The sequence below is a fragment of the Paralichthys olivaceus genome, chromosome 4 (genome assembly GCF_024713975.1).
Source record: "Paralichthys olivaceus isolate ysfri-2021 chromosome 4, ASM2471397v2, whole genome shotgun sequence".
NCBI lineage: Eukaryota > Metazoa > Chordata > Actinopteri > Pleuronectiformes > Paralichthyidae > Paralichthys > Paralichthys olivaceus.
Window position 1 is genome coordinate 6,957,009 of NC_091096.1, and position 18,035 is coordinate 6,975,043.

Sequence of the window (18,035 nt, forward strand, 5' to 3'; positions counted from 1 at the left end):
TTGATGCCTACATGCGTAAACTGTAATAATACATAATAATGTATTTGTTTGTATTAATAATCTTTATGAACAAAAGCATAAAGTAACTAGCACAATGATTAAAGTCATCAAATAATTACTTAAGTAAAAAGAACAACATTGTCCTTTGACAAATATTAAGTATCTACAAGCACTCAAGAGAAGTACAAGTATCCTGAAATTGTACTTTGTCCCTTTCCACCACAGCTCATACTTAACATTACGAGTGCCTGTGTCTCCTCTGACTGACAGGGAGAAGATGTTGTGTGCCGTGCGGGGAAGAATGTCTGCAGGAGATAAACATGAATCAGCAGATAATGTTCACGCAGCAGCTCCGAGCTGCTCGGACTCCGGAAGTGACAGAGGCTGCTGTGCTGCGTTCTTGACTGGAACTTCAGAATGACAGAGGCAGGCGGACGAGAAACAAGGGTTTATTTGTCACACCTTTATATAAGAGGGGAGCAGGCTGAGCTCAGAGCCTTCAGGCAAAATATGTTCTGTGTCTCAGCATCAGTAGAGTCAACACACACACACACACACACACACACACACACACACACACACACACACACACACTCAAGCAATCATAGGACACACACCTTCACTGACGAGGGCAGAAATTTTAAAACAGAAGCATAAACACAGCATTTGCTCGTCGTTATTTTCAACATCTCATCGTAGCACAGTAGCAAACTGTGAGTCATGATGCATTTTAATACAAGCACAGGGCATTGGCTATAAAGCAGTAAAAATAGGTCCACAGCGTTCAGCGGATACGAGTAATGGCAGCATGCTCGCACATGTACCAACCCTCTCATTACGTCAAAGGCTCTCCATTCACAGTTAGCCACTGGCAATAAGTGCATTTTCAGCTCCACCAGCACAAAATGCTAGTGGAGGATTTTTTTTGACTTGCCATATGTAAAATAAAAAAATGTTACGTGAAGATATTAATGAGGATCAGAGAGGAGATAAACAAAAGCATCTGAATAAAAAGTAAAGTCACTGTGGTACCACTGTCAAACGGACGGGAGATTTACGGATGGAAACCTGGTGATATAAGGATATTTCATGAAATACACACACTCGCTCACACAAACACATAATAAAAAACAATATCCAGGTTCAAGACCAACAACCTAAATTTCTTTACAAAACATCTTATATCACATGTTCATACCCTGACAGAATATTCAAAAAGGTCTAGCATTGCATTTATAAATTAGATACACTGACTAGTAATTTAAATTACACATTAATATCATATATGTTAAGACTGTTTAACCACAGAAGGTGGAGGGCTGGTGGGGGGGGGGGCTCAAACAGATGCAAGAAAACAGATGAGAATCTGATGAAACGAGTCTCCGGGCAGACAAACTATACAAAGCACCAAACTGAAGATAAATGTACAACCAGAGTGGTCACTGACACTTGATGTCCCGTTGTTCAGGGGGGGGGACAAACAGCAGGTGGCGCTACAGCACAGCTCTGCTCTGGGAGATGTCACTGGTCTTTCTCGTGCATCTGCTGCTGCATCTTGTTCAGCATCTCCTGCATCCTCTTCAGCTGCAGGCGGAGAGGAAGGTGTGGACGGTTAAAATCATATAAAATTCAGATTAAACATTTAGAAGAATATGGGATTTCCTCTGATGTTGGTTTATGTATGTGAGTGATGAGGCAGCTCTTTGTACGTGAGAAGATATTTCATGCTTCATGTCATATTTAAGAAGAAGAAAAAACTTTTTGAGCTCTTTAACACATATTATTATTATTTACTCCATCAAAGAGGTTATTTTGTCACCCCTGACTGTTTATTTATAGGATTATGCAAAAACTACTGAACACATTTCCATGAAACCTCGTGGACATGGGCCAAGAAAGATCCCATTAAATTTTGGCACGAATCCGAATAACAAAGCTGCCTACTCTTTCCTGATGGTGTATAATTCTATATTCTTGAGGAAATCCCTGAACAACACCAACGAAATATCGAGTGGCAAAGATTCCACATGATGATGGAATTTTTCTGAGCCACTTGTGCACAGCTCTGAGGTTACACACTTTCTGTTCTTTAGTGTAATTGTTTCTAATGAGTGTGAAGTTTTCTGCTTGCTGCCTTTGCATTTGTGACCATCTGGTGTTTCTCCGCTCAATGCACCTCATGACAATTATCAGGGAAACACTGACAGAGGAGCTTTAAGGTGAAACTTATCAAGGTTGTGTAAAGTTTAAATAGGAGATATATAATGGTGCAGAGGTTAAAGCAAAGATTTAAAGCGTGTTACATTCAGGGTTTTGTCAGTCGCATCAGATATAAAAACAATAGTCATTCGTCGTCTCTTAAAGCAGCGAATGATGCTTCGTACCTCCTCGTCTTTCATTTTGATGAGTTTCTCAGTTTCCACATCTGGAGTGGACAGAGGCAGGATGGGTATGGGACTCTCCATGCGGTTGTCCTGAGCCAGTTTACTGAGAGAAGAGGAGGAAACAGAGGAGGCATGAACAAGACAAATCTGCACTGACATCTGTGGTGACATCAGAAGTTTATGTTTACAAAACACCATCAGTTTTCTCTCACTCGTACCTGGTCATCTCCTGTATGCACTGTGCTCTGTAGTTTTCATAGTGGACGTCACAGGTCACGTCTTTCAGGTCGTGCATGTGCGAACGAATCAGCATGTTCCTCAGTTTCACAAAGTCACAGTGCGACTGGTTCTCCACTGAAAAAAAAAAGCCAAAGACAAAGATTCATTTTCACACAAACCGTGTCGGACTCATGTTCAGGCTGACGAGAGAGGAACCATGAACACAATCATACCTTCTACGATGCCCCAGGGGTACAGTCTTCCTCTGACCCTCTGCCCCCGAGCCTCCACCACTGTGTTGCTGCCGATCACAGCGAACGGGGTGCACTCCTGCAACACACACATGAGGGCGGCGTTAACTGTTATCTACCCAGAGAAAGCTGACTGAGCAAACTGAGCCCTGATACATTTCACAGTTCAACACATTCACAAGAGAAACGCTGAGCAGCTCAAGAAGAACGTGACTGTAACTGTTGAGACACGTAAGAAGTTCACTGATCTTCCCAGACGATCAGAGGTTTCATATCACGAGCCTCGGCCTGCATTCATTACCTCTGAGCTGCAGCTACGCTTCAATTTCAATGTTCACCCAAATAACAAAAAGACACTTGCTCTTATTGTGTCGCCTTGTGGACAAATCTAGTTTTATTAATCCAGGTTTTGAGATTCAAGTTTTTAGTAACGTTCCAAAACAGATGATTCAACGATCAAACCCAAATCAAGCAGCATTTGTCGAAGGTTTATACTTCTTCTTCACAGTAGAGACTTTTATGATGTTTGCACTGTTCTACATGTTTGAACAATTTATCACAACACAACAACAGACGCATAGAAAAGACACAAACTGCTCAATAAGGTAATGAGTGGTTTGTCATCAGGTGGAGACCATCTTTTATTGATGCCATTCAGAACACATGTAAACTCCTGAACTTCTGCAAAAGTTCAGAAACAGGTGAAACAGACTGAAGCGTTTAGTGTGGATAATCCACAGACCTCACTGAACAGCTTTCATATTACAGCTGCATTCAAAAGTTAATTCCCTGTGAAAGTGGCTCACAGTGAAGCCGGTGGATTATCCTGTGAAACGAGGTCATTGTTTCAGGACAAACACGTTTCTGTTCAGGTTTTCACAACGTGAGGAATAAAAACTGAACTCTGTAGGTGTCACAATCTATCGCAAAACTAGCACATATTACAATTCACAGTGAGTCAGTGAAATTCCTAACAGAGGTGTCAGACTCACCTTCAGCTCTTTGTCAAGTTGTTTAAACTCTTCATCCTCGTCTGAGTCACATTCAGGGAACTGGTACACTTTGATCCCAAACTTGTCTATTTCCTCTCGTATCTACACAGACACACAGACACACATCAGAATCAGTGTTAAACAGTGAATACAAAACACACTGCAAACATCTTGAATTCTCTGCGGAGCTGCAGGTCCGGGACTCACTCTGTCTTTGAGCTTCTTTATCTCGTTGGGTGTGAGGCAGTCAGCTTTTGCAATGAGTGGAATGATGTTGACTTTTTCATGCAGCGCCTTCATGAACTCAACATCGACCGGACGCAGCCTGTGGAGAGAAGTTCAATACTGTTTTAATTGTTGACTTCATGAGGTAGAAAAGGTGCCTCTGTGTGTGTGTGTGTGTGTGTGTGTGTGTGTGTGTGTGTGTGTGTGTGTGTGTGTGTGTGTGTTATTACCCGTGCCCAAATGGAGGGATAAAGTAGAGGCAGCAGTGGACTCTGTTGTCCTGGATGTTCTTTCTGTTCAGTCCACTCTCATCCCTGAAGTACTGCTCAAACTGCTGATCAATGTAGTCTGTGATTGGCTTCCAGCTAGGACACACACACACACACACACACACACACACACACACACACACACACACACACACACACACACACACAGAAACAGATGACGTGAGCAGCTCCTCACTGTGAGTTCGGGCTGAGTCAGACACAGTAGATCCTCCAGCTCACCACTCGTTGTTGTTGACGGCGTCTCCAAACCCTGGCGTGTCTACGATGGTCAGCTTGAGCTTGACTCCTTTCTCCTCGATGTCGACCGTGTGCTTGATGATCTCCACTGTTTGGTTGATTCGCTCTGAAAAGCGTTGGCACGGAGAAGGAGTCACAGAGTTGGTGAGTGACAGGAAGGGAATGAGCCGATACACATCAAGGATGAAAATGAACGGACTGATTCTGACTGTGTTTCTATTCATTAAGCAATAGTGGCACGATTGATTATCATTATTCAACTAATTAAAAAGCTGTTTAAAAGGATAAAGCTCTTGATAGCGTTTGATTTTTATAAACAAATCGCATGAAAACAGGTTTTAGTAAAATTACTTTAACAGTATTAATTGGTGCATTTGATGGGGACTATTTTTAATGATGGATTAATACACATTAGCAGCTCTAGAGGCCGTTGCACCAACTGTTCATGGGTTCAAACTTGTTATTACATGTTCACCCAAAGTGAAATAAAAGTGGTTGCACAACACATTAGTTATTAGGTTCAGCTAATATCAAATAAAGTTTACACATCTGACCTGATACTGGGAAGTGTCAGAAATATCCAAAATATTTGACTAAAGTAAAGTTATTTCACTTCCATTTTAAACTGCATGAATATCACGAAACACATGAAACACACATACACCTTTTGTATAAATACCAGGATATGAATAAAACAAACTTACACCTACATTCATGAAGGATTCGCAAAGATTCAATCTTTACAAGCTACGTTTTCATTCTGTGAACTGATGCAATAAATAACTGGTCTGAAACAAGCTTTAGTTCTTTAGATGTTTATCAGGGATACGTCACCCACATTTGTTTTTTACAGTTAAAAGATAACAGTGTGGCACAGGTATACAGAGATAAAAAAAATATCAGACATCAGAGTGATTTAATTCACTGTGACGGACATGGTGAGATAATAAAGAGCAGGAAGACTCACCCTCAGCGTTTAGTAACTTCCTGTCTTTGTAGAGGTCTGTGAGGAACAGGCTGTTGACCAGGGTGGATTTACCCATACCAGACTCTCCTGCAACACACACACAGTAACAATGTGTGTATATCACATGCAACTGTTCGTAATGATGGACAATTAACCTCATAGTCCTGCATAAATCCATCAGTCTGTGTTGAAGCTGTCAATATGTTTTCACTCGTATGTTTGTCTTTTGTTTGGTTTGAATGTTTGTTTGTTTCTAAGCAAGATTACACCAAACCATCAAAAACAGATTTCCAACAAACTTGGTATGAGTTAGAACAGAACCAATTTAATTTAGGTGCGTTGTTTTGTTTTTTTAATCACTGATGTGAAAGGGGTTTTTTGACATTTGACATTTTCACTGATCTCATAGAGAATAATTAATGGATCTTAATGAAAACGTCTGGTATATTTAGAAGACTGATATCTATGAGTGTATGTAAGTTAGTGCAGCTTGACTGAATTTAAGGGGACTGATGGAGGTATGTGCTGAACTGAGAGTCATTCTACTTAGAGACGAGTTGATTCAACCTCACGGTCTTTTCAGAGGCTGCGGTGGAGTTGAATTATACTGTTTCTAATATCTTGTCCACCGTGTTTGCAGGTGAAATACTACTTTTCTGTCACGTTCGCTTGTTCAGCTCCAAACTGACCTGCCACCATCAGTGTGAAGTCGAAGCCTTTCTTCACAGACTTCCTGTGGACTTGATTGGGCAAAGTTGCAAAACCCACATACTGTTTCTCCTGAGACAGAAACAAAAGACACAGAAGAGGAAGGAGAAGGTTTTTTAGTTTCAGTAAATTCTTTGTGAAAGAGTCAGTGATGCTTTAATCAGTTCACTTGACAGCTGTTGTTGAGCTGAAACAATCGATCACACAGGAAAATAACTGCAAACTGTTTTGATAAAAACAAAACATACAAGGACGTCACTTTAGGCTTTAAATTATTGTCTCTAAATTGCTCTTTTTCTTTCACGACCAGTTCAAAACCAATAATAATTAGTTAACTTTCACAAAAGACTGAGAACTAAGTACATTTACAGAAAGTAACTTATTTAAGTTCAATTTTAAGGTACTTCTTATTCAGATTTTCTGCTATTTTACTACACTTATTTTTTACATTTATTTGATAACTTTAATTAGTAAATTCAAATGAATTTAATCAATAAGTCAGTATGATTCATTATTATGGGTTAAGATAACATAGCTACATATAATTACATTAAATCAACCACACCAGAGTATTGAAGCAATTGTTATAATTCCAAAATTGTCCATTCTACATGATGTGTACTTTTACTTTTCGTACGGTAAATAAAAGCTAATATGTTTTGCAATAGTTTGAAAGCAGGATTTCTTGTAACAGAGTATTTCTACACTTCTTCTTCCACCACTGCACAACATGCTCCCGTTTGAGTAACATCAACATGAGATTATTTGGTCGTCTTGCTTAAAAGAAGGATTACAAGTTATAAAAGGTTATTAAGTAATTTGACTAAGTGGAGAATCAACTAATTGTTTCAGCTCTACAGTAAAACATCAGAAGTCAGCAGCTTAAAAATAGACTCAGACACCAAATAACCATTTTAATGTGGAGACAACATGGATCTGGCTCTGACTGATGCTTTTAAAATGACCACAACAGACAGGCTGGCTCTATAATACAGAAAATCTACAACTGCGTGGAAAAACACGTGCACAGCAGCAGCAGTAGCAGCAGCAGCAGCAGCATTCCTCTTGAAGCAGCTGGGAATAACCAGCGTCTCAGATTTTCCACTAAGTCTCTCACAAAGGGAACCACAGAATGCCAGGCTCTCACTGTGTCGGACAGTAGCTCTCAGTCCTGCAGGGTCTCGCTGCTGCATCTGGCAGAACGTCATCTTTACCCTGCAGTGCTGACATGTGTAGATAGAAACACACACTGGAGGCCCCACAGAGTGCATGCACGCACGCACGCACGCACACACACACACACAAACACACACACACACACACACACACAGAAGCTACATTCAACAGATATGAAAAGCTCTTTTTTAAACTGTGCAAACACATGAGTCCAACACGCAGTCAGCATCCTCATACGCTGTCATAACTTGTCACAGGCATTTCCGACAGCTCCCTCGGGTGAGGTTTGCTTTTATAAACACACACACACACACACACACACACACACACACACACACACACACACACACACACACACACACACACACACACACACACACACACAGACACTCAGATGGTGCAATCATACACACTTGCTCAAAGAGCCAGATGAGTGAGAATGAGGAAAGCTGTATATAAATCAGTGAGTTATCATGAAAATAAAGCATTCAATCATTCCAGCAGTGAATCTGTCACCCTGTAGAAATATCACAAGAGTAAACTAAACTCAGAGTCCACAGAGAAACCAAAATATCACTAGAAAGATGCTGACAGTGAGTTTACAGGTGTGAGGGCGTCTTGTTTCTGCATTTCCGAACTTATCCTGAACTCTATGACTTTATATTTCAGTTATTCTGAAAGATCTTTTTTTGGTTTATCCTGCACACATCTCCTCCGATGAATCCAAACCTTTACCTTCTGTCTGGCCGTTCTCACTCGTGGGCATAGCAGCCGTTCCACCAGTTTTTCCTGCAGCATGATGGCATCCATCCTAAACCGCTCCGACACTGACGGACCAAAATAGCCACGGGTCTCAGAAAGTTGAAAAATAAACCCAGCAGGAAACAGGATGCAGCAAAGACTCTACAAGCTCATTAACTCGTCTCTCACTTTCTCTCTGTTCCTCAAATGTCTCTGATGCACCTCTTTTCTGTCTGTGCTCTTTAAAATTAGCACCTTTTGTTCCTCTTACTCTCTGTCTCTAGATTCCCTTTCTTTTCTTTTCCCCTGCCTGCCCTCCTCCTTTCTCTGTTTTCTTTCTTTCCTTCGGCCTATGGCGCTCCGACTCTCCCTGTTCAGACAGGTACAGAGGAATTCTGTCTGAGAGGGAGGGAAGCGCAGAGAGAGGGAGTAAGAGAGAGAGGTGGCAATTTGAGGGAGGAAACGAGGCAGGGATGGAAGCAACGAAAGTCTAAAAGAAACTCATTCATTCGGCCTGTGCTCCCTCCCCCAGCTGCGACAGTTGAAAAATAAAAGTCTGCGCTGAGTAAAGTGACCACGGTAACGAGGAGGAGCAGACAGAGTGTTGAAATTACTTTTAAAAGATATGAAACAATAGAAGAGCTTGTTTGAACTTGACTGTGACAAAGTTGGAGCAGATAAAGATACAAAAGCTGCAAGAACAGGCCTGAGCAGTGAGATAATCTGATTATCAAGTGAATTAATACGTCCATTCATTCACCCGAGCTTCATATTCTCATGTCACATACATTTAAAAGTGTTTGTTTGTTTCTCATAATTAGATTCTAACTTTTGATTTTACTTAAATGATTCGTATCTTGATTTATAATGTATTGTTAGGTTTCATGGGTGTTTAGAGAGGCTCTGTGAAATATAATTTATTATTTGAATTGTTCACTGTGAGCACCTCAAAGACGTTTAAATGTCCAGTTCATTTCTTTTCCAATATTTTTCCTCCAGATGACCAAGATACGCTCGTTCTACATTTGAACAAATTGAATTATTTAGATCACGTCAGGAATTACCTTTATGAAAAGAAATGAACTCACTGTATTTTACAGAATGTGAATCAATCAGTAAATCAGCCTGTTTTGTTTGGTCATTTAAATTCTTATAGCGGATATCACGCTCAACACTATTATGAAAAGGATGCAAAGGAAATCAGCCACCATGTTGTCTACTCTGCTTACTCCAAGTGTGTGTGTGGGTGTGTGTGTGTGTATGTGTATGTGTGAGTGTGTGTGTCTGTGTATGTGTGTGTGCGTGTGTGTGTGTGTGTGTGTGTGTGTGTGTGTGTGTGTGTGTGTGTGTGTGTGTGTGTGTGGAGGTGAATGAGGTATATGTCATGGCAGAGGTTGAACTTGATTACTTCCAGATGTGATGGTGGTTTGTGTGTGTGTGTGTGTGTGTGTGTGTGTGTGTGTGTGTGTGTGTACGTGGGTGTGTCCACCTCATACATGATGTGGGCAGCAGAGCTGAAATGCTCTTTGAAATAAAAGAAGCTGGAGCTGATTTTTTTTCCCTCTTTCCTCCTCCTCAACTAGGCACACCCGTGGTGATGCCACGTACAGGATGCAAACGTCCCAGGTCACTCCACAGGAGGGAGACAGAGGACTCAACTCGGATTAAAAAAAGTTCATGATTTGGGGAAGAAACTATCGAGTACTTCTCTGCCATGGTGAGGCCGATGATAGAAGAAGAGCTGAGGTAATGAAGGAGTGAGTTGTTGTATGTGGAGGGGGATGGGAGGATCAATCTGAGTAACAGAAAGGAACAGATGCAATGAAACAGTATTACAATAGACCCCAGACAACACCCCCACCTCCAGCACTTCTCTGTGGCCAGCTGTCTCTTTCTACACACACACACACACACACACACACACACACACACACACACAGAGATGCACTAAATATAATCTGCAAGTCTAATGAGATAATTATGCTCAATGAACAGCGTCACAGGGGGAGGGGCCGACGTATAGAACCTAGAGAAGTGATGCAATCGATTAAATTGTAATGACGCCATTTTACGATGACGTCATCAGGATGTCCATTTACACTTACTGGTCACAGAAGTTGATGCGTTACTACAGTGTGTGATGTCATGTCATTCTCGCTTTGTGATGAATATGTAAGACTTAGGTTGTGTATATATAACCCTATAGGAGGCAGAGATACCCCAGATAATTGTGCATATGTCATTTTCTGACTTCCTTGTGACTTCTCCATGACGTCACGTTGATATATTATGATGGGGAATTCATTTACTGATCAATACAAGCTCTTGTCTCTCTGGTCCTATGATTTGCAGAGATATCTTGTGTTTTTTCAGACCATATTGTTGACCTTGATCCCAGTGATGTTCCTACCAAGCTTGGTGGGAATCCATCAGTGGGTTTCTAAGTTATTTTGTTCAAACACACACAGTGAGATGAATGAGACTGAAGCCAAAACAAAGGAAAACACTGGTTATCAGAGGGATGAATGGACTTCTGAGTTAAATGTTAAGGTACCAGAACAGATTTGGAATAATCAAATACTATGTATGTCCTTCCTCTTGATTTGTGAACACAGTTATGGTCAAACTCATGAAATATCAATGTTCTCTGAGGATTTCCTGAGTTCATTAAACACAAACATCTGGATAAAGAGCTTAAAACGCTTGAAACTCGCACAACGACACAGTCAAAGTTACCAAACACGCACGGTTGATATGTGACATCTACATTATCAAAGTTGCAGCTCGGCTTCACCTCTCTGGTCATTTCCAGCTGATCAAACAGAGAGAGAGGGTCGGATGTACGGCAGCAGGTGCAAAGAGACGGTGAGGAGGAACCATGAGTCAGGACTAATGACTGGAAACACAAGCTGCTGTATGTGTGGGCGACTTTAAAAACATCTTCAAACTCAGTTCTTCACTATATGAGTCTGTGCCTCTAAGATATCCATAACGTCCGTAAAGCAGAAGGGGCGACTTCTTTTCTCACAATATTACTTCAGAGTCTAAATGCACCATGACTCAGTGTTTGTTTGTCAGTTCTGCAGAAGAGGCACAGGTCCAGAGATCAGCCGCTCAGTCAGCAGGCAGCGCTCAGCTTCTTCCTCTCACCCCATACAAAGCTGTGGCCTTAAAGGAAGCAACTCTCAAAAGGCCACAGCGGTCGACTCCACTGCCAGGCTACACACACACACATAAAACAATACAGCCACACACACATACAGGAAATCATCCAAATGAATCTGGTCCAGCAACAGTTTGAAAACACTACAACACAAACACACAGAGAATTGAAAAATCTAAACTCAGGATTAGAAGAATCTCCCATCTGACAATCCAGCTTGTTCACACTAAACAGTCACAGACAAACAAAACCGATCCACTGGTCCACTGCTGAACGTGTTTGTACAAGATAACGTATGATGAGGCAGCACAGTGATGCAATGATTAGCACCACTGCCTCACAGCAAGAAGGTTCTGGGTTTAAATCCTTTCTGTGTGGAGTTTGCATGTTCTCCTCGTGCCTGTGTGGGTCCACAGATATGCAAACTGGACTTATGATAAAATTAAATAAAAAATGTACTGCAAAATGCGAGTGTGAATGGTTGCTGGTCTCTTTATGTCGGCACGGCAATACACTGGCAAACTGTCCAGGATGTTTCCCACCTCTCATCCAATGTCAGGAAGGGTTGTGGGTTTTATTTCCCTACAAATTTGAAAATGTGGAGGAATGTGGTATTTTCTTCGAACTAAATGAAATTTAAGTAAATTATGTTCATTATGACTTTCAGCTAAATGCTCATCTCAGCAGGAGACAGCTCACATCTTCATGTTTAGAATGTTTTATGTTCTAAAACCTGTCTCCTTCCCATACAACTAAACTATGACAGCAAATATCATAATTTAATGTATTTGATGAGTCCCAAATATACTGATGCTGAATGTTTCAGTAAAATGTTTTATTTCTGCCAAATGAGCTGATCTGATCTTACAGAACAACCTCCACAATATTTCCAAACCTGCTGCTTCAATCGTGGAAACCACAAACTAAGTGACTGGGTGTGAAACGTAGTCTCTGGTGTGACAGTTATGTGCTCGTACTTTAGCACCATCTGAGATTAGCACATCAAAATGGTAGCATTTGGTAAATAACTAACACAAAGTGAAGCTAAAGCTAAGTGGTCAGAGAATCATTAGTTTTGCAGATATGTGGTCATAATCCTCCAAAATGTAACCTAATGAGTGTGAGAGATAAAGATTTTAAGTTATTCCAATTTATTCTAAAGTGAACATAAATGTCTAAAGGTTGCTGGAGCCACAGCACAGGTGTGACTAGAAGTCAAAGTGAAAGAGGAATTAGTGGGAGATGGAAAATCCTCTCAACTTCAAGAGGAATAAGAACATTCAGCTGCTTTCTTCAGATCACAGACCTGATCCTGAAAAATCAATGATCAAGTGGTAAAGAATCGTGGATTTAAAATAATTTGCAGCAGCCGGATGTCCAGTGATGCAGCAGTGAGGAGGAGCAGTGAGGAGCAGTCAGGAGCAATGAAGAGCAGTGAAGAGCAGTGAGGAGGAGCAGTGAGGAGCAGTCAGGAGCAATGAAGAGCAGTGACCTTTACTGACGACTTCTCTGCACCTCCCTGCCGTCCAGCTGGCACTTTCACACCATTAACCCTGAACGCTTCGTCCACATTGTAAACAGTGAGTGTGGCAGGAGAGGGTAAGAGGGTGAGATGAGGGGTGATGGAAGGGGTGAGGGCCGGTGGGACTGACGGAGAGGGGGTGTCAAAACAACATAAATGGGCCCAAAGCCTCCTCCTCCCTCCTCCCCCCTCTGTTTTCTCTCCTTGGAGATGCAAAGGCCTGCGTGCACTTGGCTCTTAAACATGCTAATCTGACAGCATGTAATTGCTCAGGCAACAATAAAATTGCTTCAGTGAAGGACACTTGGCGATCTGAGGCCAGTTTTAGCTTCCGCCTATTCAGAGACGACGGACACTTGTGGGAACAACATGGCTTTTCAACGCTGAATGATACAAACAGTGAGCAGAAGAATTTTTAGTCGGTTAAATGTCTGTCAGACAAAAGGCAGAGGAAAGTGTTTCCAGAGGACGGAAGTTAGATTAAAATATTTTTCTCATCACAAACAAGTGAACCATTCGTCTGTGTCATAGATCTCAGATCTGAAAACATATCAAACACTGGCAGTGCTGCTCTGGTTCTTTCATTACAATAAACATGAGCACTGTAGTTTATTTTTAGTTCATTTCACATGTACGGTTCTGCTGTTCTTTAGTTTTCAGCCTCATGCACCATTTACTCCTGATAAACATGACATCTGTTTAAAGGTACAGTCGACAAATTATCTAGATTTTTTCAATGAAACAATATATTTCATCCTGTTTTGAAAGGTTAACATTTACAGGAGGTTTGAACGAGCTTTGGGTCGAGTGATTGCGTCACGGTCTTGGGAGATGAACCATCTCAGTGTTAGTTTTGGTCTCTTCTTGGGGTTTCCTGACACCGGAGACGTTTTCAGACACTTTTTTCTTCTTTCTCATTAGCAGAATGCAGCAGGAGATTTTCCGGCTCAGACACGTTCACAACAATAGGACCAGGCGAGGGGTGGCTCCTGGGTAGAGCAGCGCATGACGTATTAATTCCACTGCAGAAAGCACATTGTTTTTGTTTGCAGCACATCCACACGGCGCCGACCCTAATTTTCAAAACCTCCTGAATCTTGTTGTCTTTCCACATCGACGTCTTTATTGGTATCTGGAGATATTTGCATTCTACCAGTTTTGTGTCCATCCCATTTCATCAACAAGCCCATTTGTGTTCTCACGTAAGGCACCAAATTCAGGAAAATTGAAATGTGTGTTTTCAGATCTTGTTTGCTGTGAACTGACGTGATGATAATAAAACCTTTAAAGGCACAGATGTCACAGACTGTCTATCTCTATTGGGCTCTACTGCCTCTACTGTTTACCACTGGAGACTCACAGGTTGCTTTTCTTCTACTTTTCCAAAGTTCAGCAGAGAATTTTTTCACCCTGAATTTGAACAAGTCACACATTGTGTTCAAACTGTGTCAGTGTCTCAAATGCTGTATAAGTCAAAAGTTCCACATTTTTGGGAAATATGCGTGTGAGGTTCACCAACACTCTAGTGACTGGAACCGATCAGTATTCCCCCCCAAAATGAAATTATTTATTTCAAAGGAAAACTTTAAGTTACGAAGATCAAGACTTCTTGGGTCGGGCCACTCATCGCTCACTTTCTGTTTAAGAGATGGAGCCACAGGGGGCTCAAATCCCCAGTTTCAATACCCCACCCATCCCCCCTGAGACGCCCCTGCTCCTGCTCTGCAGCTGGTCCTCACCAGGAGCCGGTGACGGTCCCATCTGTGGCATCGAGAGTGTGTTCAAAGAGTGAGAGGAAGGCTGAGTGTATCTGAAGGGAAGTTACACATGTGTTTTATACGTCTGACTCAACATCTGTTCACTGCTGCAGCAAGAGATCATGGGAAGTGACGATGAAGACCAGGTGGAAAATATCTCCACGAAATTAAATTTGATCGCAGAGGTTGTAACTTTTTTTCGGCTGCTGAGTCATTAAGATACAAGAACTGTCATCACAACTGTGAGTAGTGATTAGGCTATGTCATTGTTTTACTTTTCATTTTACTCATTATTTTCTGTATATATATGATTCACCTCCTGTCTTTACACTGTTATACCAATTATATCTACTTTTGTGTCTTCCACGTGACTTTGTCCATGTTTTCATATGTAAACACATAAATAAGAATAAACAGATTCAGTGATTATTAAAGAGTGTCTCACTTTCTAATTAGCCATCAGGTCTGCAATAGAATGACAGAGTTCACTTTCCCATGTTAATCTATAATTAAAAAGGTTAATAATAAAGGGTTTTTCAAAACAATCGATTAAATATCAATATTCAGGTTTAGTGTCGGTCTGCTGAGGCTCCATTTCTTCACTTACAAAACACTGCAGCCAGGCAGCAGTTGTTTATTCCTTATTTCTTAAAAAACAAATCTAACAGAGACTTGTTTCAAAGATCAAATCTTAATCTGACGTGGAAGAGTAGAGCTCAGGAAAAAGGAAATTCACGTGATTTGATCAAAAGCTCATAAACCGAGCACTAATGGACGCTGTGGTGAGGTTGGTTTTTTTTTCAACGTCAAAGATCAAGGACAGATTAAGTGTTTTATTCAAATCTTAATCTGGTGCAGAGACGTGCTCAGAAAAATGTTTTCATGTTGTCATGTGAGACTCGTTTATTAACTAATGCTTACTTTTTCAGATGACGGCAGCAACAGTGGAAATACCTGAGCGTGCCGTCATCACGTGTGGTCAGATAGATGAGGATGTGTTAACAGGGCTACATCATTTGATCCCTCTGTGCATCACCTCATCGACGTGATATCATATCCAAGATAACTGTTCAGAAAACTGTGATTTTCCTCTGTGATGAAAAACGGTCCATGAATATCCTCCCACACACTGAGAATAATCACCACACAGGATTGTGGGTAGGGCAGATGGTGTCGTCCAGTCTCTCGTATCAGAGAAGTGATAAAAACAGATTAAAAAAAGACTGTTGCCTGGCAACGCAAAATCACAGCAAAGGAAGTGATGGAAGTTTTAAGGAGGAGGGAAACTCGAGAGGAGAAGGGACTGGGAACATTTTGAAAATATTGATTCAGGATTGATTATCAGTTATAACTCTATGATCTATCTGAGTCAGTCATACCAAGCATGATTACTGGGTTTTCCAGTTCTCTCCTCCTCCTCCTCCTCCTCCTCCTCCTCCGCAGCCTGGATAGTTCAGAATATGAAATATTTTTCTCTAGGTGTCCAACAGGGTCAGAAGCAGTGGAGTACGTGGGAGTGAAGAAGCTTTGACAGCCAGCAACAAAACCCACAAGGTGTTAAAACTGTGTAGTAATCTGAATCCTGAACGTGAGTAACATGAACAGAGAAACGCTGTGATTGTAATGTTCGATCATTTTGACAACACAACTCTACAAGAATCATACTAATCCAGGTTCCCCTGCAAATCTACTCATAAGCTTGTGAGCCTGTGTGTGTGTGTGTAGTGATGATGCATGTGACCACACAATGATTTCACCCACTGGATTTGGTCCAGTAGTACATTTGTGTGAGAAAATAAATGTGTGGTCAACCCGACCAGTTTATATGTTGGAGGAGATGGACAACGTGCAGAAAGGAGAGTAAATACTGGACCAAAATGATGATGGGAACGAATGTGTAGGGATTACAGACTGATGGTTAAAAGTTATCTCAATTTATTATAATAATAATATTAATAATAATACATTTTCTATACTTTTCTTAATAAATGTACAAACTGCTTCATAAAGAGATAAAACTAAACTAAGTAAGTAAGTAACTAAAATAAGTTAAAACATTTAATAAACACCAGCAATGAAAATAACTAAGTGCATCTATAAGTATTGCATTTATTTTCAGGTACTTGTAATAACTTCATACATTTACTCCACTACATTTCAGATGGGAATATTTAGAGCTACAATGGTTCGACATTTAATCTATTGCTGTGTTTAAATGTATTGAATTAGTAGCCTATCAAAATAATAGGAATCACTGAATCATTTAAGCAAACCCACATGCAACCACTTATCTACTGTCACCAGACACCATCACATGAACAGAGGAAGAAGAGGAGGAGGAGGAGGAGGAGGAGGAGGAAGGCCTGGGGTCATCAGAGAGCATCACCTCCCCTGCAGGCTCATGTGGCAGCTGAACCTTCACCAGGAAGGATTCAACCAACAGCAGCGACTGTAGTGATGCTGATGTAGCGCTGACAATTAGATCAGACAAGTCAGGGACAGATAACTGCTAATATTTGTGTCAGGGAGCAGAGGAGAGGAGGGATGGAGAGGGAGGAGAGGAGGGAGAGGTGGAGAGGGAGGAGAGGATAGAGGGAGATGAAGGAGAGGAGGGATGGAGAGAAAGGAGAGGATGGAGGGAGAGGGCGGAGAGAAGGGATGGGGAGGAAGGAGAGGAGGAAAGGAGAGAGGGATGCTGATGCTGTGACGCTGGCCTGCTCCACATATGCATCTAAAAATGAAACCTAACCTCCTTATCCTCCTCCTCCTCCTCCTCCTCCTCCTCCTCCTCCTGTCAGTGAGGAGATCAGAGTCTGTGCTGGCTGCTCTCACCAGTCTTCATGCATCTCTCACACAAAACGCGCACATCGAATAAAGAAACACGAATAAATCAGCTCAGAAGCGTCAACATCACCGATGATGCTGCAGGAGACGCGACGCTGTGCGACGCTGATCTCAAACAAAACCTCACGATGAACACGTATTTTTCACAAACACACAAAACGAGCACATGAGCGTCTCTTACCTCCGCGCTGTCCTCTGTTGGCCATTATGATGGATGAGGAGGAGGAGGAGGCGCAGGTGCAGGGATGCGCAGCGACGCCCAGAGACACAGAAACATGAAGCGGTCAGTGCAACACGGATAAACACAGCATCATCTTCATCTGCATCATCTTCCTCACCTGTTTTCACCGGGATCCGGCTCTTGTACCTGATGTTGCTCGTCATGTTCTCCTCTCTCCTCCCTCACTGACAGCGGCCCCTCGCCTCCGACGCCCGGACACAGAGCAGGAGGGGCGGGCTGAGCCGACAGAGCACACCCCCTCCTCCACTCAGCCAATCACACTGCAGAGTTTTACCACCAGCTGAGGCGGTCACAGGACGCCATGAGGGGGGGGGGGGG

General features: G+C 41.8%; 1 protein-coding gene across 2 annotated transcripts; it reads right to left on the reverse strand.

Moving 5' to 3' along the window:
* Positions 1-433: 433 nt before the first annotated feature.
* On the reverse strand, positions 434-17,950 carry septin5a (septin 5a). Of its 2 annotated transcripts, XM_020099245.2 has the most exons (12): positions 17,815-17,950; positions 17,658-17,671; positions 6,255-6,345; positions 5,566-5,652; positions 4,581-4,704; positions 4,302-4,436; positions 4,054-4,171; positions 3,847-3,948; positions 2,837-2,933; positions 2,603-2,738; positions 2,385-2,487; positions 434-1,584 (listed from the first exon to the last, which is right to left on the reverse strand). In XM_020099245.2, exons 1-12 carry the CDS (start codon positions 17,858-17,860, stop codon positions 1,522-1,524), a joined length of 1,116 nt encoding a protein of 371 aa, XP_019954804.1. In that variant the 5' UTR covers positions 17,861-17,950; the 3' UTR covers positions 434-1,521. The 2 variants fall into 2 exon arrangements, with proteins under 2 accessions (XP_019954804.1, XP_019954803.1); XM_020099244.2 differs by lacking the exons at positions 17,658-17,671; positions 17,815-17,950 and adding an exon at positions 8,185-8,727.
* Between the last annotated feature and the right edge of the window lie 85 nt (positions 17,951-18,035).